This window comes from Neoarius graeffei, chromosome 13, assembly GCF_027579695.1.
Source record: "Neoarius graeffei isolate fNeoGra1 chromosome 13, fNeoGra1.pri, whole genome shotgun sequence".
NCBI lineage: Eukaryota > Metazoa > Chordata > Actinopteri > Siluriformes > Ariidae > Neoarius > Neoarius graeffei.
This window is the reverse complement of record NC_083581.1, coordinates 67,680,684-67,707,113: the sequence shown is the minus strand read 5'-3', so window position 1 is coordinate 67,707,113 and position 26,430 is coordinate 67,680,684. Positions and strand designations below refer to the sequence as shown.

The window sequence follows — 26,430 nt, the reverse complement described above, 5'->3', positions numbered from 1 at the left end:
GACACTAGATGTATATATGTATTTCTAGGTGTGTGTAATATTATATAATATAATTTTGCTTCAAGGACTTTTTTTTTTTCTTTTTTAAATTCATGGCTCCATAGGTGGGCAATCTTGTGAGGAAAATTGGAACTCCCCATTGGTGGAGAGGTTAGACAGTGAGCAAGTGGGTAGGTGAGTGTAGTGCGTGTGCGTTGTGTTTGTGTACGTGTACGCGCTTGCGTTTTTGTGTGCATGTTATCAGAGTGGTGTGTGTGATCGGCAGCGTCAGTAGGTCAAAGTGGAGTCATCCCACTCCAGCTGCTGCTGTCGGCTGGTGCCCTGCTGGTCCTCAGGCTCCGCCCCCTCCTCGTCCTCGCTGCTCTCCGACTCCGCGCTGGTGATGTCGTCTTCCTCCTCTCCGTCTTCACTCTCCTCTTCCTCATCCTCCTCCTCTTCGCTGCTGTGCTGATCCTCGTAAGTCTTCTCCGGACGGGAAGAGAAAGAACACCACAGTAAGGAGGGATTCTTTTACATGATGCATGAGTGGCTTTTCAGAACCCTTATTACAGGATACAAAAGAATTGTGCTGAATGCTGCAGTAACAGTCGACAGGAACTAGTACAAATCTGTTTGGTATATTCATTCGATACCATTTTTCTACCCTGTCATTTGAATTCTGTTTTTTGCTTTTGTAAAATGTCGCCACAAACTGTACCTGCTACAAGAATACCGAGCGTTTCCATAACAACAGCCTGGCATGAGAGAGAAACGCATTCAGACTTCATGCTGTTCTGGCTAATTAGCTGGAAATGTAAAAGTAGTGACCGGTCATGCTTCAGCTCTCACAGCCAGAAGTGTCAAAAAAAAAAAGGGGGGGGGGGGGGGGGGGGGGGGGGTTCGTTAGTATTAAAACAGTCATTAAACTTGTAAAACAAGACTGATCATTTGCTGTATTCTTTCACGCACGTGTTTTTGTATGGCTGTTAGCTGGCTGTGATCGTCATCTATGCATTTATATGTTTAACAAACTATTCAACACAGTATTATTATCTACTCCAGACACACAGGTTGAATCTACTGTCCACTATACCTCCATAGGATTAACGGTGATGGTGAGGGCAGAGTCATCCCAGTCCATCTCATTCTCTTTGCCATTCTCCTGGTCTCTCATGGTACGCTGATGAGCGGCACGGATCCTGAACACTCCCAGAATAATCATAAACACCAGGAAGCTTACACACACCACAATGACGATTGTGGCAGCACTGGGGACAACTGTGAGCCAAGAGAAAAAACAGAGCAAAGAAAGACATGTTTGGACACATTTCACTCAACTTTCAGTGAACCAGTGCTGGACTGGCCAGATGGCATACAGGCACTTTCCTGGTGGGCTGGTGTGTCTTTGGAGCAGACAGATTTTTTTTTTTTTGGACTGGCCCATAAAGCAGATATAGCAGCCCATTGGCTGGTTTCTTGACCGACACTGGGCTGGCCCAATGGCCCATTCCCATTTTACAAGGCACGTCCCCCTTGGGGCTCTGTTAAAACAAAAGGTGCAGAGAAGTTGTGGATAAAAAGACAGGCCCTTGGGGCACATGCTGCCAAATACATGTTTGCTGCAGGACCTTCTGCAGCAGCAGCATTTGCCACTTCCACCAGTACTGGGCAATGTTCGGAGATAGAAGTAGATGGACGAGAGCGAGGACAGGGAGGAAGATGAAGGCAAAAGTATGTGAGCCAAGGAGTGACTAGAAGTTGAAGGGGTGAAGACAGGCTAATATGGCTCAACAAGGAGTCTGTGACGATAGTCACTGAATCTGTTGGCTACCACCAAGTGCAGAATCCTTGATAAAAGCTGAGCAAAAATGTTTTAGGCAAGGTAATATATGCTAGCTAAAAGTTGTGTAAATATACATGATCCTCTTTCAGAGCTGCACTGAGCTCCTTGGAGTTTCCCACTGTACTGTGTGATAGGGCCTCTGCATGCTCTTGCGACAAGGCTTTCGCAGACAGTTGTAATTTATCGTTGAGCGGGGAGTAATAGGCGTGCACGATGTTATTCACCGTCACAACGCAAGGGGGCGCGAAGTCGCAAAATCGCTAGGAGTAGTTGGTGGGTGTGGTTAGTGGTGTGTTTATCCTCCGGTTACTTATAATGACTAGAACTGGAGTCGTATAGATGTACGTACTTCCTCACTTCCTCGATCAACCGCTCTTCGTGCTGCTCCATCTTCGCTCGTGTTTTTAAAAATGGCGGTCGTGAAAACAAAACAAACCGGGAAAGTAGGGAAGCGGAAGTGCGTGTACAGCGGATGTAGAGTGGACCAATCAGAGCCCTCGTCTGCGACGCTGTCTGCGAGGCTTCTGTGGTGGTCACAATTTTTGGGAGGTGCGCGCAGAGCGTCTGCGAAGGTGGGGGGGGCTACGCAGACGCTATCTGTGACGCTATCTGCGAGGACTGGGTTGTCAGCATAAATTGGCCTTTAGTCAACCCAATGAGTGCTGTCAAACAAACCATGTTGGCACAGAGAAGATACCAGCTGTAGTCAATCATGATCACTAACAGGAAGTAAAGAGGCCTTGACCTTGGCAAGTTAAGACAGACAGACAGACATTCAACACCACTGAATTAATAATCTGTAAAATTAAATAAAATAATAATAATTTGACCCTGTATCCTGTTTTGATTCCAGAAAGCCAAAAATAAAGTAAAAAAAAGACCAAATTCTTTTTTCTCTATTAAAAGACAAATCATTCAACAACAGTAAAAGAACAATTCAACGAAACCACTGAAAGTCCAATATTGCCAGGACATTCATATCCATGTCTGTATACTTCTCACCACAACTGTACTACACACCTTTGTCTAGATTTTGGGGAATGGTACAGAAGGTATACATATTTAAAAAGGAAGGAGGAGAGAGAGAGAGAAAAAAGAAAGAGAAGAAAGAAAAAAAAAAAAAAAAAAAAAAGACAGGCAGTTTCTGACGGTGGACTGCTCTGGGCCAAAATGACAGGACCGATTTTTGGTCCCAGTCCAGCCCTGCAGTGATCTGCGCCTACTGAGACAGCAGATTGATTCTAAATAAATAAAATATTCCACTTTAGATTTATAAAACAGCCATCCATAATGCATAAATCTGTCAAACTGCACCATGAAAAGAAAGCAATCATTTCCAGATTGCCCATTACCTTGAAGATATAGAAAAGCTCACAGAAAAAAACCACACAATTTTTAAAAATAAAAACAAGGAGCTTATTCTTTTGAGTCTTGGATTAACTATAATAAGAGATTAAAGTAATCTCTGACCTACATTGTGAGTAATGGAGAAGCCTGTAAGCATTCTGAATGCCTGCATGGAAGAGAAATGTTGAACAGATGGAGGATTGGGAGAGAGCAGGGTGCAGGGATGATGAAGCCGTACCTGAAGCTTGATGTGTGTTGGCCAGGTTGTGTCCAGGCAGGTCCACTGAGGCGTGCTTGACTTGGTTGATGAACTGAGGCTGATACAGGGCATTATTAGCATGCTCAACTGGGTTAGCCGTGTGAATCACATTGACCTGAGAATACACGCACACAGACGGTATTATAGAAACCAATTCAGCTGGAGCTGGTGCTTATTTACAGACATAATTGTTGGACATTCTGTTGAAAACAAGATCCACCAACATGATTATTTTTCCATAATCTAAACTCTTCTGTGAAGAGTGTGCTTGGTTAGCCTTACCTCGACTTTGAAGTCATTGCTGATGTACCGGCTATTGAGTTCTGAGCAGACCAGCTTGAATTTCCTATCGAACAGAGCCTCTGTGTGCCAGTTCCTGTAACGGATGAGGTGCAGGACCTGCTCGTAGTTGATCATGGTGTTGACACCTGAATGCAGACAAGAACAAATCGGCTAGAAAACTAGATTTAATAGGCAGAAATTCCAACTTCCAAAAAAAAAAAACCCCTCAAGAATAGTTCACATTTTGACCAATCATTCTGTACTTTTTTTTTTTTTAGCAAAACGCACCAGTGATGACCATGCCCATGTTGGAGGAGCTAATCTCGAGGCCTCTCTGCTGAACCTGGGCCAAATCCACCTCCAGACTCTCATGATTTCCATCCAGATCTTCTCCAACTACAGTCACTTCACACGTGTCCAGGTTATGCATGATCTCCTCAGAAACAACAGACTCTTGCACTGCCAAAAGACATTTTTCATATTAATACAGATCCATTGTGATTTCTCACTCCTTTACAATGTTATGTCAAAGTTAGTCCAAAGTAATCTAGTCCATTTTTCCTATTTGATACTACTGTACAGCATCTGTGATAATTAGGAATACTTTGCACATCATACAGTTAAAACATTACAACTCAAAATGACAACCGAACGTAAAAATATCAGCCAACAAAAATACTCTTAGACTACTACTGCCATCATTCATCGTTAGGTCTCAGAGAAGCATCAATTATTTCCAGAACATCAGTGCCTTGTTAATTCAGTGGTATTTCCTCTTGGAGGTAATTAGAAATCTCTTGAAAACATTAATTTGGCTTGTCCTCTAGCACATATTCCTTAATATATAGTACCAGTTAAAAGTTTGGACACACCTTCTGATTCAATTGTTTTTCTTTATTTTTATTAATTAAAAAACGGTGTCTTAAATGAGAGGTGGCACGGTGGTATAGTGGTTAGCGCTGTCGCCTCACAGCAAGAAGGTCCTGGGTTCGAGCCCCGTGGCCGGCGAGGGCCTTTCTGTGCGGAGTTTGCATGTTCTCCCCGTGTCCCCGTGGGTTTCCTCCGGGTGCTCCGGTTTCCCCCACAGTCCAAAGACATGCAGGTTAGGTTAATTGGTGACTCTAAATTGACCGTAGGTGTGAATGCGAGTGTGAATGGTTGTCTGTGTCTATGTGTCAGCCCTGTGATGACCTGGCGACTTGTCCAGGGTGTACCCCGCCTTTCGCCCATAGTCAGCTGGGATAGGCTCCAGCTTGCCTGCGACCCTGTAGAAGGATAAAGCGGCTAGAGATAATGAGATGAGATGAGAAAACACATTAAAAAGGGGGGGGGGAAATACTAACTTTTGACGAGGCACCTATTAATTGAAAAGCATTCCAGGTGACTACCTCATGAAGCTGGTTAAGATAATGGCAATAGCATGCAAAGTGTCAAGATAAATGGTGGCTACTTTGAAGAATCTAAAATCTGAAAAATTTTTTGCTTTTCAATGCTTTTTTGTTTACCACTCAATTCCATACATGTTGCATTTGTTACTTCGCCCGGGATGGAGTCCACCAGGGGGCGAGGTATTGTTTTCAGTGGGGTTTGTTTGTTTTTTTTGTTCGCAACATTACAGGAAAACAGCTGGACCAATCTTCAGGAAACTTTCAGGATAGATGGGCATTGATCTCAAATAGAGCCTCCAACATTTTGAGGCTTATCCAGTCAAGGTCACCAAAAAGGTCAAAATCGGTTTTTCGTGATACAAATTAGATAAAACTTTATTGATCCCTTTGGGCGGGTTCCCTCAGGGAAATTAAGATTCCAGCAGCATCATTACAGATAAACAAAAGAAATAGAGAAAACTTCTAGATAAATTAAAAGTATCTCTCCTGCGGTGGCAGGAGAGATATTGCACTTTATATTGCACATTGTCCGGTATTGCTTATTGTTAAGCTAGGCTACTGCTCCTTCCCATCCTCTGTCCTCCTGTTACCCCTCCTCCCCCCCAGAGAGGAGTTGTACAGTCTGATGGCGTGAGGGACAAAAGAGTTTTTAAGTCTGTTCCTCCTGCACTTGGGAAGGAGCATTCTGTCACTGAACAGGCTCCTCTGGTTGCTGATGACGGTGTGCAGAGGGTGACTGGCATCGTCCGTGATGTTCAATAGTTTGTCCATAGTCCTCTTCTCTGCCACCGTCACCAGAGAGTCCAGCTTCATGCTGACCACAGAGCCGGCCCGCCTGATCAGTTTGTCCAGCCGGGATGTGTCCTTCTTAGATGTGCTGCCCCCCCAGCACACCACGGTGTAAAACAGGACACTGGCGACCACAGACTGATAGAACATCCACAGGAGTTTCCTGCAGATGTTAAAGGACCGCAGCCTCCTAAGGAAGTATAGCCTGCTCTGTCCCTTCCTGTATAAGTGATTGGTGTTGCAAGTCCAGTCCAGCTTGCTGTCTAGCCACAGCCCAAGGTACTTGTAGGAATCCACAGCCTCCACCTCTACTCCCTCGATCAGAACTGGTTGCGACCTTGGTCTGGACCTCCCAAAGTCAATGACCAGCTCCTTGGTCTTCAAGGTGTTGAGCTGCAGATGGTTCCTGTTGCACCACACAGCAAAGTCCCTCACCAGGCTCCTATACTCCTCTCTGTTGTCACTGATGCACCCAACGATGGCTGTGTCATCGGTAAACTTCTGAATGTGACACAGCTCCGAGTTGTAGCAGAAGTCTGCGGTGTACAGGGCGAAAAGAAGAGGGGCCAGCACCGTGCCCTGGGGTGCTGAATATTCCTTCATATTAATCATATTTACTTCAAACCAAAAATGTTCATCTTTCACTTCTGCTTCCATTGATATCCTACATGACGGGGTCGCTCATATAGCTTTCTTAGTGATTGGGGGTCAAGGTCACGTGTTTTCAGAGGCTTATAACTGGGAAACGGTTCAAGATAGAGAGATACTTAATATTATCAACATATAGGAAGTCATATATGGGCTCTCATTTGGCACCATGACCTTGAAAGGTCATACGCAGGGTCACGGCTTTTCAGAGGCTCATAACTGGGAAACGGTTCAAGATAGAGAGATACTTAATATTATTGACATATAGAAAGTCATATATGGGCTCTCATTTGGCACCATAACCTTTGACCATGAGTGACCCTGAAAGGTCAAACTCAAGGTCATGGGTTTTTAGAGGCTCGTAACTTTAAAATGGTGATAGATAGATAGACAGACACACAGACAGACAGACAGACAGACAGACAGACAGGATATTTACCATTATCAACATACAAGAAGTCCTATCAGGGCTTTCAGTTGCCACCATGATCTTTGACCTTGAATGGGTTTGAAAAGTCAAACTCAAGGTCATGGATTTTCATAGGACTATAACCTGACAGCTGATGACTGAGAAATCTTACCATTATCAACATATAGGGATTCACCTTGTAAAGTGAATAGGCCAGACTGCCAGATGAGGGTTGTTTTGCCTGGCAACACTTATTTCAGTTTTGATGTCTTCAGTATTGTTCTACAACGTAGAAAATAGTCAAAATACTGAAAAAAAAACCCTATAAACAAGTAGGTGTCCCCAGACTTTTGACTGGTACTGTATGTTCACTTCCTCTCCACACAGGTCTGGCAGATGGCACAGCCTTCATTCTGCCATTCCTCTCTCCTATAAACCCCTAAAACCTTTCAAACGCTCAGTCTTTCAAATTCTCTGTCTGTTTCTGTCTCTCTTTTGTGGCTGTTGTAACTAGAGCCCTGCACTCCCGCGGGAGTCCCGCAGGACCCGACGCAAAGCAGTGCGGCGCGGGACAAATTTTGAAAGCTCGTTGCGGGCGTGGGCGGGAGTGCACAATGCGGGAGCGGGCGGGAGAGGTGATAAGCTGCAGTCCCGCTAACTAAAAACGTCTTTAAAATAAAATTTATAAATTAGTAATTTATGTCCATCATATATAATTTGTGCTGGATATTTTATTTGGCATTAATAAAAACATTTTAAGATGCCTAAATTTGCGGATGTGGTCTAATCTTGCGTACGTTTCCGATTCCTTTCCGCTCTTCCGCGTGGGTATCTCTGTAAAGCCTCAGCTGCACATGCCGCCTGGCAACGCGCACCCTCGCTACGTGCGCTAGGTGAAGGATCGGTCAGTGGAGAGCTCAGCTAAGCTCAGCATGTTTAAATCCTCAAGCCAATGACAAGAACTTTCGTGAGAAATAACGCGAACGTCTGCATCATGCAGGATTTGCGGGCGGGAGCGGGACAAAATATGGCAGGCGCGGGCAGGACTGAAAATCAATTCTTTGCGGGAGCGGGACTGAAAATTCTGTCCCGCGCAGACCTCTAGTTGTAACCTACCCGTGGGCTCGTCCTCTCCTTCGGCCTCAGCCTCCACCTCTCGTGTGATGGTGCTGACAACACGCAGTTCAGGGAACAGTGTTACACCCTCGGTGCTCTCAAACTCAGCCGCTCCACGTGCAAAATGGTCAATTCCACTCAGGCTGATCTTTGGCTCCTCTGGCTGAAGGACCATCACGTAGCCCTCTGCATCAGGCACAGAGATGCACGTCTCCTCATTAAAGCACCTGAGCAGAACACCACACCAAAGAAATGGAAAATATTAACCTGACCATACACTACACACAAACACTATGAACTTTACAATACCCAGAAGCTGGTTAATGGGTCAAAGCATTTAAAAAAAAAAAAGGGGGGGGGGGGGTGTTAACTTAAGGAAATCAAATTGTAAAATGCAATGTAGACTAATAATAATAATAATAATAAAAATAGCCGGCGGCACGGTGGTATAGTGGTTAGCGCTGTCGCCTCACAGCAAGAAGGTCCTGGGTTCGAGCCCCGGGGCCAGCGAGGGCCTTTCTGTGTGGAGTTTGCATGTTCTCCCCGTGTCCGCGTGGGTTTCCTCCGGGTGCTCCGGTTTCCCCCACAGTCCAAAGACATGCAGGTTAGGTTAACTGGTGACTCTAAATTGACCGTAGGTGTGAATGTGAGTGTGAATGGTTGTCTGTGTCTATGTGTCAGCCCTGTGATGACCTGGCGACTTGTCCAGGGTGTACCCCGCCTTTCGCCCGTAGTCAGCTGGGATAGGCTCCAGCTTGCCTGCGACCCTGTAGAAGGATAAAGCGGCTAGAGATAATGAATGAATGAATGAAAAAAATAGCCCATTTTAACACACTTGTTAATGATTTATTTAAAAAAAATAAATAAATCACTGAGTTAAAAGAGGAAGGGCTGCGGAATACAGACTTGACGGTGGTGGTGACACGCAGGTGGCGTATTCCTGGTGTGGGGAACTGCCTGGAGTTCAGGTAGGAGATGTGCTGCATAACCTTCTCAAAGCTCTCAATATCATCTCCCTCCAGAGTTAGAGAAGACTGATTGGGGTTAAAATCCACCTGCAATGAGTAATGAGTCAGACTCACTGAATCACCACAGAAATGAATCTAAATTTCACTGACATTCATTTCTCTCATGACTATTTATGGGGGGGAACCCCCGAACTCTCTGGCATTTACCTTGTAATGTTAAATGAACACAGAATCTTATTATTCTTGTCAGGTCTTTTAGCTATTTTTACCTCTGCGCTACATCAATAACAGACATGTACAAGTCTCACACCTTCACAGTAGAAGCCACTTCCTCTGGGAGCTGCACATCAAGACCCTCCTTACACGTGTACAGGCAATCGATCACCTTCTTATTTTCCAGCTTCCCAGAGCGGATCATGAGGCCAGCCAAATTGCCCCGGAAGTACTGGGTCATGTGAGCACTACCACCTGGATAAACCAAGGAGACCGAGTGAATAAATAAATTAATGAGACGGTGAAAAAGCATGTTGCCTTTTAATCTCCAGGGACTCAAGCATGCTCTTCATCTTCATATACACATTAAAAATGAATCATGCAAGTTAGTATTGCTGCTCTGCGGGTCCACAGAGAGAGATGAATAGACGAAGACAGGCCTGTAGCCTCATGCAGCTCTGCCCTCGCATGTTGAGTGCAATTACTGTGAATAATGGAGATAAAGTAATGAAAAATGAATGGAAATTAACATGAAAATGGGTGAAATAATACATAAAAAGTAGGTTTAAAAATTACAGTCTATTCCGGACATGCATAGCAAGTGTGCCAGAGGAAACAGCTTTGCCTAGTTCAAATCACATTTGCATGTTATCTTTCCGTCATCTTTTACATGATGCATTTGTTGCTCATGACCTTGCATCCATTAAATGTGCATTTGAAGGGGATTGTGTGCTGAGGCAGGAGCTATGCTCTGTAATTTGATACGGCGAAATGTTCCAACACAGCTCTGTAACATTAGGGCCACTCAGCAAGATATTAGAGTCAAGACCTGCAGAAGTGCTGCTGGCACAAACACTGCAACACACAGCAGGCAATGGTGCACAACATTGTAGGTACGAGAAATACAAAACACTCTGCATGCAAGCTGTATTCGCCATATGTATTATTGTCAACGCATCTCTTGATCTGCAGGAAAATTAAAATGCTTGGCTGGTAGATAAAGAGAAAGAAAGAAAATGAATAGTAGATAAAAGCAGGCAGGATGTGGGCCACAACATCTGGTCAGGATCACCTCATGCTGGCAGTGTTATGCAGATAGAAGCTGTGTGTGTGGGCATCCAATTCTCACACAGCTCAAGTCAAGCTAGGTTCAGCTGTATGATGGCGTGTATGAGGTGTTAATTCATGAACAAAACGCTCGTGTGTGAGATTAGGGAAAAATTTAGGCAACCTGTCAAAGGCTCTGAGCCTGTCTCTGTGTCATTGTCATGTCCTGAGAGGTCTGTGGAGGTAAGACAAGAAGAGTGGGGAAAGACGAGGTCTTGTTTTAGTTAGGAAAGGATCAATAGGATTTCTACAACAAGATCATGCATTTTGACTACATCAGTCCATGACAGAGTATTTTATTCTCCATTTTATTTTAAAAATTGCATCTAATTGGCAAGCAAGAAGCATATATTCGTGAGCTAGTTTATGGATGCAGTCTACATCCACCAACTATCTCAACTATGCTTTGTGGGCATGTGTCACATTTATTTGCAACAGCACAACAATGAAAACGGAAGGGTTTCATCTTTAAAAGAGAGACAGAATTATTTTAACAACAGAAAGACATCATAATACCAGTGACCGTACCTTGCCAGCAGGCACCAATAGTGAGCTGAGTTTCGATCCTGGAGGCGTGGAGAGGATAATCCTCTGTAACCAGAAAGGGCTCAAAGGAAGCTCCATCCACAAACAGAGACACAGCAGGGAACTCGATGTTTAGTACGTAGTGGTGCCATTCTTTATCACAGACCTGAGGGACAAACAGCTGCTCAAGTACATCATAAAAAAAATAAAATATATAGCACAAGTTCACAAATCATTTCTTCTTGTGCTTCTTGCTCTCCCACCGTTCTACGTGCCATATCAGATCATTTTCAACAAAACCTTGTAAAGGAAACGCAATACTGTGCAAAAGTCTTCGGCACATATAAAGAAATGCTATGGACCAAAAATCGTTTAAAATAATGAAATTAAATGTTTCAACATTTAAAAAAAAAAAAAAAACCCAGCAGTAAGACGACATAAAATGAGACAACCCTTTGCTTTAAAATATAACTAGCTAGCTAGCTAACTAGGAGGGGGGGTTGTCCCAGGTACAATGAGTGCAGTTTTATAAGGAAATGAGCTGTAGGTTTTACTGAGCATTTTAGAGAACCAGCCACAGTTCTTCTGGACACTAACTGTCACACTTGCTTCTTAATTTTGCAGCAAAACCCAGAAGCCTTCATTATGTTTTCTTTTTTAATCTGAAAAGTGCTACCTTATATAATATGCTGCTCAGATACAAACTTTTTTCTGTAACATTTAATTTTGTGCTGGAAAAAGAACATTTGGAACTCTGAAACGTTTTTGTACTGACTCGATAATGTAGAAATGATAAAACAGAAATCTAGAACAAAACTTTGTATTTAAAAAAAAAAAAACACATAGGGTGCCTAAGACTTTTGCACAGTACTGCACATCAAATCCTACAAACTGTTACAAGATGCTCTGGAGTTTATGATCCATCTTAAGATTTTGAAAATTGCTCCCTTTCCTGGCATCAGAATCATTCCTAGGTAACAGTGGTCTACAAATGTTTCAGAAGCTGTCTGCTTCAGAGATAAAATCTGCCATTTATTATGGAATTTGGTGTGCTGAATTCAAATATGACAAACTCTAGCCAATCAACTGTTTTAAGATTTTACATTTTATACCCATGTACACTGTGTAGCTAGTAGCGTTTTAATCAAATTGTAAACCTGGGTCTTCATGCGTTTATGATTGCTTTGCATGATATATTTTGCCTGTTCTCTTTATGCAACACTTTAAAAAAAATCAACAACAAAAGAAAATTATATAAAATGCATTATGAAAAAAATGGCCAAAAAAAAAAATTAAAGTACACCGTTTAGTCCTTATTCAAATACATGTTATTTACCAGCTGGGAGGTCCGTATCTGCCTGCTTCTGGAAAGAGTTCTGCATAGACACAAACTGCAAGCTCTACTTTACGTAAATTCCCGAGAGTCTGCCTACAAATAATGTCCTAACTTCCCAAACACTTTACAGCTAATTAATCTGAAAATACTTTGTGCAAATTTTACATTCTGCAATTTTTTTTTTTAAATTTCTCTCTCAAATTCTCACATACACTACCGTTCAAAAGTTTGGGGTCACTTTGAAATGTCATTTTTGAAAGAAAAGCACTGTTTTCAATGAAGATCACTTTAAACTAATCAGAAATACACCCTATACATTGCTAATGTGGTAAATGACTATTCTAGCTGCAAATGTCTGGTTTTTGGTGCAATATCTCCATAGGTGTATAGAGGCCCATTTCCAGCAACTCTCACTCCAGTGTTCTAATGGTACAATGTGTTTGCTCATTGCCTCAGAAGGCTAATGGATGATTAGAAAACCCTTGTACAATCATGTTAGCACAGCTGAAAACAGTTGAGCTCTTTAGAGAAGCTATAAAACTGACCTTCCTTTGAGCAGATTGAGTTTCTGGAGCATCACATTTGTGGGGTCGATTAAATGCTCAAAATGGCCAGAAAAATGTCTTGACTATATTTTCTATTCATTTTACAACTTACGGTGGGAAATAAAAGTGTGACTTTTCATGGAAAACACAAAAAATTGTCTGGGTGACCCCAAACTTTTGAACAGTAGTGTACAAATTTGCTGCCATTTAAATATTTCCCTCATACTGTACATGAAAACTGACAGAAGGCATGCGTTGCATACTAACCCTTCTATATATGAAGTATATATAATTTAAAAAAAAAAATTATTTTCCATTTGTCCGTTTTTCCTTTGTAACTAAAGTGACCTTGGGTGTAAAATAGGCCTGAGATAAATTAAACTTATATAAATTTGTGTAGCTTTACATATTGAACAAAGAATTCTATTCATTATTAACCTGTAGAACTTCAACTTGTACGTCAGTGTACATAAAACATATACATGTAGCAAAAAAAAGTCCTGAAAGCATCTTTGTTGACTTACTTGGTCAAGTTTCCAGTGGAACTCTGCTGGTTTGTAGTTCTCCGCTTCACTCGGGTCCTGACGCAGGAGCAGAACCAGACGGCAGTTGTGCACATACAGGGAGTAGTGGTGTCTGTTCATCTCTGTGGAAGACAGCAACAGAGTCAACGTGCTCATGCTCTTCGCAATAATGTACGTTTGGTGAGTACATGTTTATAAATCTCACTTTTTGGATTTTATCTTCAGCCAAAGATAATCACTGTATTAATATCATTATAACCAACTCCTATGTTATTTGGTACTGAATGAATAATTTTGTATTATTTGTGGACTTCTGCCCTGTGCCAGCAGGATGGAAAGGCATTCACTACTTGAGTCAAAATGTCCTGTTTTCATTTGGGTCACAGCACAGATGCTTCCAGTATACAGTGACATCTAGGCTTTAATGACCACCTTGCAGTGGAACCCTTTAAACCTTTTGCTGCCAAATTGTGGGTTCATGCTGTTTGTGACTGTGTGTCACATAATGAACTTGTGCAAACTACACGGGTGAAACAGGCAGCGCAAGCCTGAAAATATTATCCAAGACCATATAATACACATCAGTGCTAAAAGTATACCTAGGACAAACTCCAGTCGCATCATAATTGTACAATACACTGCAGTTACCAGTCTTATCAGAGTTGCAGAGGATGGTTTCTTTCTCCCGGCCACTGGGTCCGTGCCTCATCCATACCGAGATGGTGAAGGGTTCCTTCAGGCTTGTGCTCACCACACCATCAGGGATCTTCACAGCCTGAGTGCCATTGAACTCAAAAACCTGGTCGCTGTCATGGCCGTTGTCAGTAGGCAGACCTGCAGTCCAGTTGGTGGCGCTGCTGGGAGAGGGCAACAGCTCCACAGTGCCAGAACTGGCACCTGAATACAGCCAGAACATAGATTACCCACAGAGCACAACATCTCACTGAAATCTACTGCACAGCACACAGTTCAAATTTGCATTATAGAGATCTTGCAGTCACGTGACCGGAAAGTACACAGCCGCCATCTTGTCGGTAAAAAACACAGCTGAATACTGCTGCACTCGTGTACAGAATGGATCAATTTCAACCGACGGACTACACGGCTCATTTTTCTAATGAATAGATAACTAGATACATGTCTAAAATAAATGATCTACAGATTAGTGAGCCTTATGGCTTACCGGACGGAGTTTTCATGACCGTGTCAGTGGATTTTGAACTGCCAGAGGTGGAATACCTAGACGTATATAATTACCTCATCAACTTTTCCTCGCTGTTCAGTGGTGAAGCACTGCATGCTTATAAATCTCTGCACAGTTATCTTTACAGAAATTCAGGATTTGTCAGCGACTCAGATGTGGCATCTTGTAAACAAGAAAATAACAGTCCTCATTGGATGGGTAAGTCACTTAAGTATTGAGTATAGCACTGACCAGCCGATTTATAGAATAGAATAAGGTAATTCCAGCTGTAATTCCAAATCGTCCGTGCTGTTTACCATGGATCTAGCGTTGGAGAGGTAAAGGCTTAGTAGTGGAGATTTGAGTGGTTGTTTTCTGAGCTTAGTCAACAGGCCGGCTCTGCAGCCTCGCTTTTGCTTCCGCTCCCGGCCAGGGGCGCAGATACGTTTTTTGAACTGGGGGGGACAAAAAACTGGGGGGGGGGACAAAGCTGCCAGCAAACCAACCCCAACCCCGATATGCCTGTCAAACTTGTTGTGGGTTTCCATAGCAACCAAGCTCGAGCTCGCAACCTGTGCAGTCTGCGCAGCTCAACCAACCGAATATCAGTCTTTGTTTTATGTGAGTTGTTGCAACTATGTATACACTGCCGTGCACCTCAATAAACCGAATGGTAATTAGTCTTTTGATTTTTCCGTGAGGTTTGCCTTATGCAAAGAAAGACAGCATAGACGTTTTTTCCTCCCTATAAGTGGGGGGGACTGAACGAGGTGAATTTAAATCTGGGTGGGATGAATCCCCCCCGTCCCCCCCTCTATCTGCGCCCGTGCTCCCGGCGCCACCTCCTTCGCTTTGCTTCCGATAACAATCCACGGAGACCCCGCTGGTCTCGCTATCTCGTCCGGAATGTAGTGCATGCGATGGAAATCGCTACAAACCGTCATTTTCTGCTGGAAACCAATGTCCAGTAAGTCCATACGGTTGTAGTAGATATTGAAGTCCGGTACAGACGAACAACACGCAAAAATACACACAAAAAACATAAAAAACGTGCACAGGTAGGGAGAGCTTGTAGCCGCAGCCGTTGTAGTAGAATTGTATATAGTAGGGTTTTCCAGAAGAAAAGGTAGAAGTAAAAGCAGAAGTAGAACTAGAAGTAGAAGGCGGAAATATGGTGTTTGACCGACAAGATGGCGTCTGTCACAATCTGGATCGGCTGTGACGTCACATGCAAGTGCTCCATAAAGGCAGGGACAAGCATCATGGATACATTTCTAGACCTATAAAACCGCAGACCTAACATGAAGTGGAACGTCATGATACCGGATACCTAAATTAGACCATTTTTTGTATGAAAAAAAAAAGCCAATTGTTTCACAATTATATTAGTGTTTAAAGAAGGGCTGCAACTATTGATCATTCTGCTAGTCGATTAATCTATTGGTTAGTTATTTAGATCATTTAAAAATATATTAAAATACCAAAAATTTTTAAAACCTTACATTATTTTACAAATTTACAAGGCGAAATCATTTTTCAGTCGTTGGAATAGACTCCAAATCTCCTAGCTGTCATCGTTTTCAATGCCTGGAACCAGTGAATCCACCCTTTTTGGGTTTGACTGCAAATTGAATGTAGGATGGAGACCTGATTATTTTACATACAATATACTAAAAATACATATTGTGTACTCCAAGACACTTAAATAGTGCTTCATTTCTTAGTGCTACCATGCCAAAACAAGAGTGCTCTGAGAGCACAGTATCCGCCGCTGGCAACTGTGCCATAACCCTGGCAAAATGTGAGTGAATTGAACGAAATTGCAATATGCGTATTACCGACATAAAGAATCTGGTCAAGTTTTGTGACATTCCTCCAAAAAGTGTAAGAGGAGTTGATTTCAGAAGTCCCTTCCCGGGACGGACGGACGGACGGACGGACAGACAGACAGACAGACAGACAGACATCGCCACAACATAATCCCCCTTCGGGCCTTTTGGCCAGTGGGGGATAAAAACTGTACTGAATGCAACTACTATAATAAAATTAATTCAAAAGTTTCTACTTCAGAGGAGGTTTTCTCTGTTGTAACATGCTCTAGCTTTCCCATCAAACAGGTTTTATTGAGGTGATATGAAGCACTCGGTGGTGCACTACAACAGTGTTCGATAACCACATTTGTTGTATTATTGAATCTTATTGATTAAACTAGTTCTGCAAGAACTAAGCAAAAAAAAAAAAAATAGCATATAGAGTTTTGCATTTTTGGCTGTGAGCATGTAGGGTTGTTTATAGAAATATAACTCCCATAACAGTATATTACTGAAAAAAACTTCACATGATTTTTAGATATGCTCATGTTTCTAAAAATGGAATATATTGGCAAATAATCTTTTTCCATTATCGTGCCCTAAATAGTATCTGTTGGGAAGTAAAGGTCGCGGAGTTAATTTAAAAGTAGGCAACAAGAAATGACATACAATTTTACTAGCACGAGTCTGTCGGCATAATCGAATTCCAACACGATGTTTTTTTTTTTTTAAATGCCCATTTAAATAATCCCTGGTGAAAAATAAATGTGCTAAGTGTACTAAAATTTAGCATACTTTTGCCACACTAATCATCAATATACTTCAAGTGTGTTTATGATTAGTTAACTTGAGGCATGCTATTTTGGAACAACTAATTTTGTACTAAATATATTTTAATTGTAATTAAATTGTAGAAAAGTGCAACTTGAAGTGTATTTAGTGTACTTTTATGTGCTTAATTACACATAACTTTCACTTAAAGTATATTTTAGTATAATATATTTCTATAAAGTGTAATATAGTATAATTATTTTAAAGTGTGTTAAAAGTGTTAGCGTGAAAGCGTGATGTATACTTTTTATATATATTTACTAGTGCTGTCAAGCGATTAAAATATTTAATCGCGATTAATGTCGCGACTGTCATAGTTAACTTGCGATTAATTGCAATTTAATCGCACATTTTTGTCACATGAAAAAACATTGTAATTCTCTTAACAGCATAAAAAAGTGAATGGGCTTGCTTTGTACCAATGGTTTTTTTTTTTTTATTGCAGAGCATAACACGTCTTGTCACAGCCACTGCAAAGTCGGGCTGGAGCCGCCGATGGGAAAACGAAACCTAAGCCGAGCACCGTGGCTCTTCGTCCCGAGGCGCGGGGCTAGCGCGCCCTGCCCACGCTGGTTCTTTGGGGGGAGGGCAGAGGACTCTGGCTGTGCGGGGCGTGGCATTACAGTCTAGCTGCTATCGTTTTTCTAAGCAAAGTCTCTGTTCCAAGTTCCTGGCAGTTTCAAAAGCTTATGAAAAACCTACATCATGTCACAGAGCGTTAATCTCGCGATAAAAAAAAATTATCGCCGTTAAAATTGAGTCAAGTTAACGCGATAACGCGACATTTTTGACAGCACTAATATTTACAAAAAGTACAATTTGTGTAAGTACATTTACAATATACTATTGAAAATATGAATATACTTTAAATACAATAAAGTACATTGATTTTTCACCAGGGATATCCTGTTTCAGAAAGCTCATTTTGTCTGTCATTTCGGTGGCACGGTGGTGTAGTGGTTAGCACGGTCGCCTCACAGCAAGAAGGTTCTGGGTTCGAACCCAGCAGCCGGCAAGGGCCTTTCTGTGTGGAGTTTGCACGTTCTCCCCGTGTCTGCGTGGGTTTCCTCCGGGTGCTCCGATTTCCCCCACAATCCAAAAGACATGCAGGTTAGGTTAATATGGGACGGCCTTGGGCTGAGGTGCCCTTGAGCGAGGCGCCTAACTCCCAACTGCTCCCCGGGCGCTGTTAGCATGGCTGCCCACTGCTCACGTGTGTGTTCACTGTGTCAGATGGGTTAAATGCAGAGAGGAAATTTCACAAGTGTGTGATGAATAAAGTTGGGCTTTCTTTCTTTCTCTTAAATTATTTATGGGAAAGATTCAGAGCTGTCCGACATGCTAGCAGTGATGCGAAAGCATAAGTGTATACCATGTCTATTTTTATTATACCAGTCTAAAAACACAGAAGAAATAAATTGGTGTGATTCACACGGCATTAATAAATTGCTGTGACTCACCACACAAACGGTGCAGGGATTTCTCAGAGTATGTGTCTCGGTCGCAGCCCTTTCCGATGTGGTTGGTCTCCAGCTCAATGCTGGCCTGAATAGAGGTGATTGGTTCCTCACAGGTCTCCAGACGAATGCTAGGGAACAGGGCCAGACTTCCTGTGCCAGGCTCGTACTCAATTCTCTTATTAAAGCCTTCGGAATCAGACAGACACAGACGAGATACCGTATATTTCAAAGAACTTGACAAAAAGTCTTGCTTATTCTCAGGAAAAAAATAAAAAATAAAAAAATGCCAGATTGATTAAGGTATTAAGTACAAATCGTGAGAACTATGTGACAACGTGCCATCTACGATACAGAGCCCAACCAATGTGTCACGCAGCAATTAAATAGACTCAGCACTAATTAAATAGACCATCACTGCTAAAGCCACGGGCACCAATTAATTATTAGGAATTGCCAATCAGTTTAGAGCAAACAAAAAGGCTCAGTATATTCCATGTATAAGAAACCGAGGACTTTTACCTTGCCAGCTCGGTTTGCAGGTTGGTTTGACGTTGATTTTGACAAGGACGTCCTCTGAGGCACGGTTCTTCCCACAGTCGAAGGCGGTCACAGTCAACTTGTATGCACGCTCCTTGCTGTAGTTGAGCTTTTCAGTGTTCTTTATGTTGCCTGTTTTAAAAAAAAAAAAACAAAAGGGGAAACTTTTAGCAGTGTGCCCTGAAAATGATCTAAAAGCTGTTGACATAAATTAGTCCAAGTTCACCTTCAGCAAACGAAACGATGCATTTCAGCACACTAAAAATGTATGTTTTTTTCCCCCCACATACATCCCGCACCTCCCTCATCTTACCGTCCTTGTCAATGGTGAAGGGTACATCAGGGGTGACTATCTCATAGCTGCAAATCTGACTGAACTGGAAGGAGCAGTCAGCATCCACTGCCTCCACCTTCAGGATGCTGTCATACGCTTTGCCCTCAATGACTGTAGCCTTGTATGACTTCTCCTTGAACACGGGTGAGTACTCATTCATGTCGTTCACTTGGATATGGACAGTTGCCCTGCAGGTGAACAAAGAGTTAGTGCCAAATGGACTGGTGCCAGGATAAAGCAGGGTCACCGAAGACACAGGTTTTATTGATAGAAGCTGAGCAAGGAGGTAACATACATGTCAACCTATACGGAATGTCCGTATTTTATACGGATTTGATTCAATAAACGTAGTATACGGGCGTATAAATAAAGTTATACGGATTCTTTAAAAAAACTTCAATATTTATTTAGAGCTATAATCAATTCCCACGATGATAAACGTACTGTACAGCCAGTAAAGAGTCTTATGAAATCGTGCGTTATCTTGTGGTAGCGAGACTTCGTTCCACTTTTGATCATGTGCACACCGCATTGCGAGAATCCCGCCAACCGGGAAGTCATAGACATAAACGTAGACGCCGCCTTCTGCGTAGAATCATACGTCATCCATATTGGATGTGGCAAAGTAGAGATTCTTCAACCGTCTCTGGTATAGCGTCTAGACAGTAGCCGAGAATAAAGATGCCTCATTCATGTGCTGCGTTTAACTGTACCAACAGGTTTACCGTCCAAACGAGATCCCAGGGGATTACCTTTCACAGGTGAGACTGGAAAAATACTTTGTATTCATTCTGAAGGTTTATTGTTATTAATATTGAATAAAAAGTAACTGGGATACATCATTGTTAATTATCATTCAAATTTTAGGCAAATTATTTTAATTTGCATCTTATACGGATTTTATAAGGGAAATACGGATTTTGGAGGTTGGTTATACAGGTTTGATTGACCAAAGGTTGACATGCATGAGGTAATGCCGAGTCACCAGTATCATTATTGTACACAGTTAAATCATCTGTCTAGAACAAGTCTGAAAACAGACACACGGAGACGAGTAGTCATGCAACAGTATATGTGTAGCGGCTATGGCACCTTCACATGGTCACATTTTTATATTTTCTATTATATATAGCTCTTAAAAACAGCAACTAGAATGTGAACTGATGTGATGTGATGGCGGGTAAACATCACATCAGTTACTTACTTGTGAGATTTCTTCATGTTTGCCCCGTCAGGTCCCTCTCCACAGTCATAGGCTTGGATGGTGAACGTGTGCTCCTTCTGAATCTCACAGTCCAGCTTGTCCTTGGCCCTGATCACTCCTTCGCCTGTGGACTTGTCCAACATCACTGCCTCAAACGGAACATTCTGGCCATGAATACGGAAGCCGCAAATCTCCCCTGGACATGGCGAGAAAAGGGCAACACACAATGGCTCAGTCCAGACTTCCACTGAGACAAAACACCAACTAGTGAACACGATATTTTAAAATAAATAAATAAATAAACCCACGGCAAAAATAAACAGCACACAACACTAAAATAAGAACAGCCAAAGTTGTTTTGGCAGCCAAAGGGGTTGGTACTTTGGGGTCTGTGGAGGAAGCCAGAAGCGCTGTAGAATGGGTGAGTATTAAGGAGAGGAGGGAGGGTTGGGGGAGTTAAAAGGGTAAAGGCTGAGTGTCTCGTCCAAGCCACTTGGTCACATTGCATCCAGTCATGCAGAAAGAAACCCAGAATGTTGACAGGCATTCCACAGGAACACTTGTTATAAAAGAAAAAAGGACAGAAAGAAAAAAAAAAAATCAAACAAAAGCAGGGAATCGTTATTTATTGGCCATTTTAAAGAAAACAAAGTTACAGTTACAATAACCATTGATATCCTGATGAGGTACCTAAAGGTCCAGTTCCGTTTCAGAAATACCAGTTCAAGACCTTTTATAAAAAAATAAATAAAAATTAAAACTGCAAAGAAAAAAAAACAAACAAAACCCAGATTCCAACAGAAGCCCTCTCTTATATAATTCCTTTAATATAATAAACTCCTTTAATAAATCATAAAATGTGTAAAGTCTTCCTGTGCAATGTTTTGTCTCTCACAGCTAAAAAAAAAAAAAAATTAAAACAAATTAAAAAGTAAAACATGATAAAAGTGAAAAGTAGTGGTGAAACTAAAACCACTGGATGAGAGCAGGGTTTAGAAATATTGACTTGCGTGACATCCACATCGAACAGCAGCCACTAATATTTAAAATAAATTTGGGAGTAACGTGTATATGCATATACTATTTTAAGAGGTACACTCATTTTAAACAAAAAACAAACATTGTGTATATCTAGGGCTGAGTGGTAGCTAAATTTTTTTTTTTTTTAATTCTGATACCTTGGACGCAATACTGATAAAACGAGACTTTTTTTTTTCCAATCACACACACAAAACTAGGAGGCCTAAAGCTTCAACAGTTAAAAAGGGATTAATCTGGTTACTCTTTTGAGACATTCCTCCCTCCTCTCGACTGGCGTACTCTCAACTGACTCTTCTGTTATTTTCCGACCCTAGGACTGTCTCAGTTTCATCCTGCAACATGAAATCAAAACGTTGTAGTGAAGGCCTCATTTATGAAATCAATGAATAAAGTACTATGCATCCATACGGTATATATTATGGGCCCGTTTACACAAGGACGCTGTCGGGTAAAAACGACTAAATATTTTATCGGAAGTGCCTTTCGTCTACACGGGGACGGCGTTTCCGAGGCTGAAAAACGGAAAAAATTGAAAACGCCTTCCAGAGTGGATAAGTTAAAAACAGTCCCCGCTGCATATCCGTCTAAACTACCCAATACGTGAAACTCTGCTCGGATCTGCTCACGTCGGGTACACGTTTACGTCATATACTGTACATGCCAGCCCGGGAAGTAAGAAAGTAAGTAAGAGCATGTGTGATTACATCGATCCAACGGACCTTCAAGCTGCTCTGGCAGCTTTAATAAACGTCCAGGAGTCCTTCGAACATCTATACCGAATCTGCACATATACCGTTAATGAACAGAGGCGGGTATAGTATGCTCTTACTTTCTTACTTGCCATAGCCAGAGTAGTCAAAAGTTTTCGCGGCGCAGATGTGCAGATCAGACAAGACGGAAGACGTTGCGCACGCGTGCAGACATAGCGGAGGTCTTTCACAGCACCACCTAGCCGCCTGGCATGCACCTCCAATTGAATTCCACACATTTATGCGTCACCGTATAGACGCAGATTTCCTCCTTGAAAACGGTCGTGTAGACGCGGAAAAAAGTGAGAACGAAAACGGACTTTTGCGTTTTTGTTTCAGACCGTCCCCGTGTAAAGTGGGCCTATGGCAGTGAATGATAGCCAAATAGATAACTAATAAATGCCAATTGCTGAATCCCAAAATTATTCATCCAACACACAGACCACCCAAATAGAAACGAACTTTCTCTTGCAAAAGCCAGCAAAGCCGATTAGTAAAAATTGTTTACCTGCTGATGATATTTCCTCACTAAAAACCTCAGTGCCTTTTGGGTACGGCTATTTGTACCCAGCTCCAAGTACATCACACAAAATTCCTATTTACTTCAGAAACCGGTCTAATAAAAAATCAGTGGCCTAATGAATCTGACACGTTTGGTCAAACTGAAGTGTATATGCATGTACTGGTTTAATTTTAACACCATCATGAGCTCAAGAACAGCCAGGATCTGTGATCCACTACAGTGGATGTCTCATGCGTTGATATTTCTACATTCGGTTAACCCCAAAGAAACTTTTCATCCAGTTATTGTATTTATTATACCAAATAATTTGAGGGCGAGAAGAAAAAGAAAAGTAAACCAAATCATTAAAAGAGAAGTGGCATTATAGAGCATGATAGGAGTTTGTGTGTGAAGTGCAGGTGCATTTCGCATTAGTGGGTTAATTAGGGGGGAAAAATAGAATACAAAATGAAAAATAAATAATACAAGGCAGTAGAAAGAGCCTCTCATCACCTTCTTTGGTGAAGGTCACTTGAAAACTTTCTACAAGAAGGAAGAAAAGATAAAGCGGAGTCAGTCAGAGAAAGGAAGAGGTTCAGAGAAGATTACAAAGAACAAAAGGGCAAGGAGGACAGAGAGCATCACATTCTTATATACACAACGGGCTAGAAAAATTTGACAGATTAGGTTTTTTTGCAAGAAGCAGATTTAGAAGCTCATGTCCTGATATGTACAAATTTACAGAGAACAGGAAAAAAAAGGAAGAATTAAAAAAAAAAAAAGACAGTGTAAAATAAAAACACAATTAAGCAACAGCGCATGAGCAACAGTGTGATTACATTGAATATTGACATGACTATAATTCGGCTGCAGATAATTACAGTTGTGCTGATATTCAGTAGGGGCGGCACGGTGGTGTAGTGGTTAGCGCTGTCGCCTCACAGCAAGAAGGTCCTGGGTTCGAGCCCCGGGGCCGGCGAGGGCCTTTCTGTGTGGAGTTTGCATGTTCTCCCCGTGTCCGCGTGGGTTTCCTCCGGGTGCTCCGGTTTCCCCCACAGTCCAAAGACATGCAGGTTAGGTTAACTGGTGACTCTAAATTGACCGTAGGTGTGAATGTGTGTGAATGGTTGTCTATGTGTCAGCCCTGTGATGACCTGGCGACTTGTCCAGGGTGTACCCTGCCTTTCGCCCATAGTCAGCTGGGATAGGCTCCAGCTTGCCTGCGACCCTGTAGAAGGATAAAGCGGCTAGAGATAATGAGATGAGATTCAGTATAACAGCGCAACTGCCTGTGGGTGTGCTATTGCTTTTATACAAAATGTTGTATAAATAAGAAATAAATATTGAGTGACATCTCGGACACAATTTGGCCAAATAATTCCCCCCACGAACAGAAATCCTGAAGAGGCCACACTCACCAATTGCCCATCAGCTTAATCATCTTTCATATTTAAAAAAAAAAAAAAAAATTTGGTTGCCTGTAGCAAGTTATGATCCTTCATCTTTTATTTGACTTTCAGCTCTGGAATGAGACAGAGAAAGACTTTGATACCCTTGAAGTTAATAAGAGCTTGCTGTCGATGAGTCACAGGCAATATTTGAAACTGATCGAGCTTTGGCTTTGAAATAGCTCCATATAGCACCAGTCAGGAGGTTCAAAGCCTGGACTGGACTTGTGTCTGCAGTGTAGATGAACACGAAGCTTGTTGGGTCCACCCCAGCTCAGCACTGATCATCGTGACATGGCTAGTATGTACAAACAGACAATTTAAAGAAAATTCAATCCGTTATCCTTTAAGGAGCATTTTTCCAACAAGGTTTGGATTGACTTGACCTCTCAGACGGTAGGTCACAGCAAATCAATGCAAAATTAAACACTGACCAATCGCCTTTGTCCGGTGGTAAAACGTTTGTATAGTCTCTTATAGAATGACTTCACCTCCATTCACAGGATATGAGGGCTCACTGAATGACTTGAGGAAATATTTGTAAAACTCATATGCTAGGACCTTTGCAGTCACCAGATTTCAAACCAAATTAACACCTATGCAAGATCTGTTCAAGATTTGGGAGTGATCTGTTAAACAGTGATCAGTGTTGTGCATATATGTGCTTAAAGGAACAGTCCAGCGTACTTCCATAATGAAATATGCTCTTATCTGAATTGAGACGAGCTGCTCCGTACCTCTCCGAGCTCCGTATCAACGCGCTGTCGAAGTGCACAGAAGGTGTTAGTACGCCTGTCATTATAGTGCGGACTTTCTATAGCATAGAAAATCGCTACGTTTCAATTTGCGTAACTGAACTTGTTTCATGTCACTGGTCATAAACCTATGTTAACAGGAAAAACGTGGAAGAGTTTGGTCACATCTAACTCCAGCCCCAAAAAATACCATTGGCCATACTGAGCCTAGCTACATTGCTAATAGGAGTGACAGCGCGTCTGACTGCGTCTGACTGACTGGGAGGTCGCGCAAAGCTCGGAGAGGTACGGAGCAGCTCGTCTCAATTCAGATAAGAGCATATTTCATTATGGAAGTACGGTGGACTGTTCCTTTAATAAGTGGAGTTTTTGGTGAACTGAAAGAAAAAAAATCAGCAGCATTGTTCATTCTAGCAAAAATGAATGACACTCACGCACCAGAATGTCTCCACCAGGAGTAGGGTTGGGTATCATTTGAATCTTGATTCCAATTTAAAAAATAAAATTAAAACTCGACTGTTCAGATCAGATCAGGGGTGAGACCCTGAAGGGTCATAATTGAAATTTACATATTTTAGTAGCCACGTTTTAATAATTCATTCCCTCATTTTAAACGTGCCCACAATTTAACTACAACAAGGGAACAAACCGATACCATGGGGATGAATTTGTAAAACATGGCTGTGATATACTCCCCCCCAATTTCGTGTCATGATTGGGGTCCCATAGTTAAGCCCCAAAGGTGAGCTCATTCATACACGCTGTACAATGGCAGTTGCTACACTACAAATCTGTTGTGAATTCTGGATCATGTGAAAAAATGTTGAACAGTAGCATTCTACAAGCCATTTCAGCATTCCCCCCAAGTTCACACAGGCCAAATAAAAGGCAGCTGTGTTTTAGAAAACAAAAACAAAACTGTTGACTGTTTACCGCAGTTCATTTTTAACACTACTGTAATTAGCCATGCATGGTAGCTTGTATCTAATCAACTGGACATGCTGTTGCGTTGATGTGTGATGTAATCAGGTAGACAGATATAGTTATCTACACCCTTGCAGATACGTAGACTTCGTTTGCAATAATAAAAGGATTAACGCAGAACAGGAATTCACTCCAACGTATCTTCAACCTCAGCCTGCAGCTGGGAGGAGTGCCCACCCGCCGGAAGACACCATGCATCCTAAGAAGAACCAGCCCAGAGAGCCGGTGGCACTCAGTTCACATCGGATGAAGACATTGGAGCGGCTCTTCCTCAGCCTCCTCAGACCCCAGGTGCAACATGCCCAGGACTGTC

The 26,430-nt window shown here is 42.1% G+C and overlaps 1 protein-coding gene across 4 annotated transcripts in view; it reads right to left on the bottom strand.

Annotated features, from left to right (window-relative positions):
- clstn1 (calsyntenin 1) overlaps positions 1-26,430 on the bottom strand; it is a 92,100-nt gene that overhangs the window by 2,731 nt on the left and 62,939 nt on the right. The window contains exons 3-19 of one of the 4 annotated variants that reach the window (XM_060938387.1): positions 23,444-23,473; positions 20,639-20,834; positions 19,414-19,622; positions 19,083-19,232; positions 18,564-18,749; positions 13,927-14,175; positions 13,279-13,400; positions 10,877-11,039; positions 10,473-10,523; positions 9,339-9,496; positions 8,967-9,115; positions 8,061-8,287; positions 3,999-4,169; positions 3,711-3,856; positions 3,408-3,543; positions 1,073-1,257; positions 1-462 (exon numbers count right to left, since the gene is read on the bottom strand). The exon at positions 1-462 is cut by the window's left edge and continues 2,731 nt beyond it. In XM_060938387.1, coding sequence (XP_060794370.1) covers positions 268-462; positions 1,073-1,257; positions 3,408-3,543; positions 3,711-3,856; positions 3,999-4,169; positions 8,061-8,287; positions 8,967-9,115; positions 9,339-9,496; positions 10,473-10,523; positions 10,877-11,039; positions 13,279-13,400; positions 13,927-14,175; positions 18,564-18,749; positions 19,083-19,232; positions 19,414-19,622; positions 20,639-20,834; positions 23,444-23,473 — 2,723 coding nt within the window. In that variant the 3' untranslated portion in view covers positions 1-267. The remainder of the gene's footprint in view (positions 463-1,072; positions 1,258-3,407; positions 3,544-3,710; positions 3,857-3,998; positions 4,170-8,060; positions 8,288-8,966; positions 9,116-9,338; positions 9,497-10,472; positions 10,524-10,876; positions 11,040-13,278; positions 13,401-13,926; positions 14,176-18,563; positions 18,750-19,082; positions 19,233-19,413; positions 19,623-20,638; positions 20,835-23,443; positions 23,474-26,430) is intronic. The other 3 variants (XM_060938389.1, XM_060938388.1, XM_060938390.1) reach the window with 3 other exon arrangements.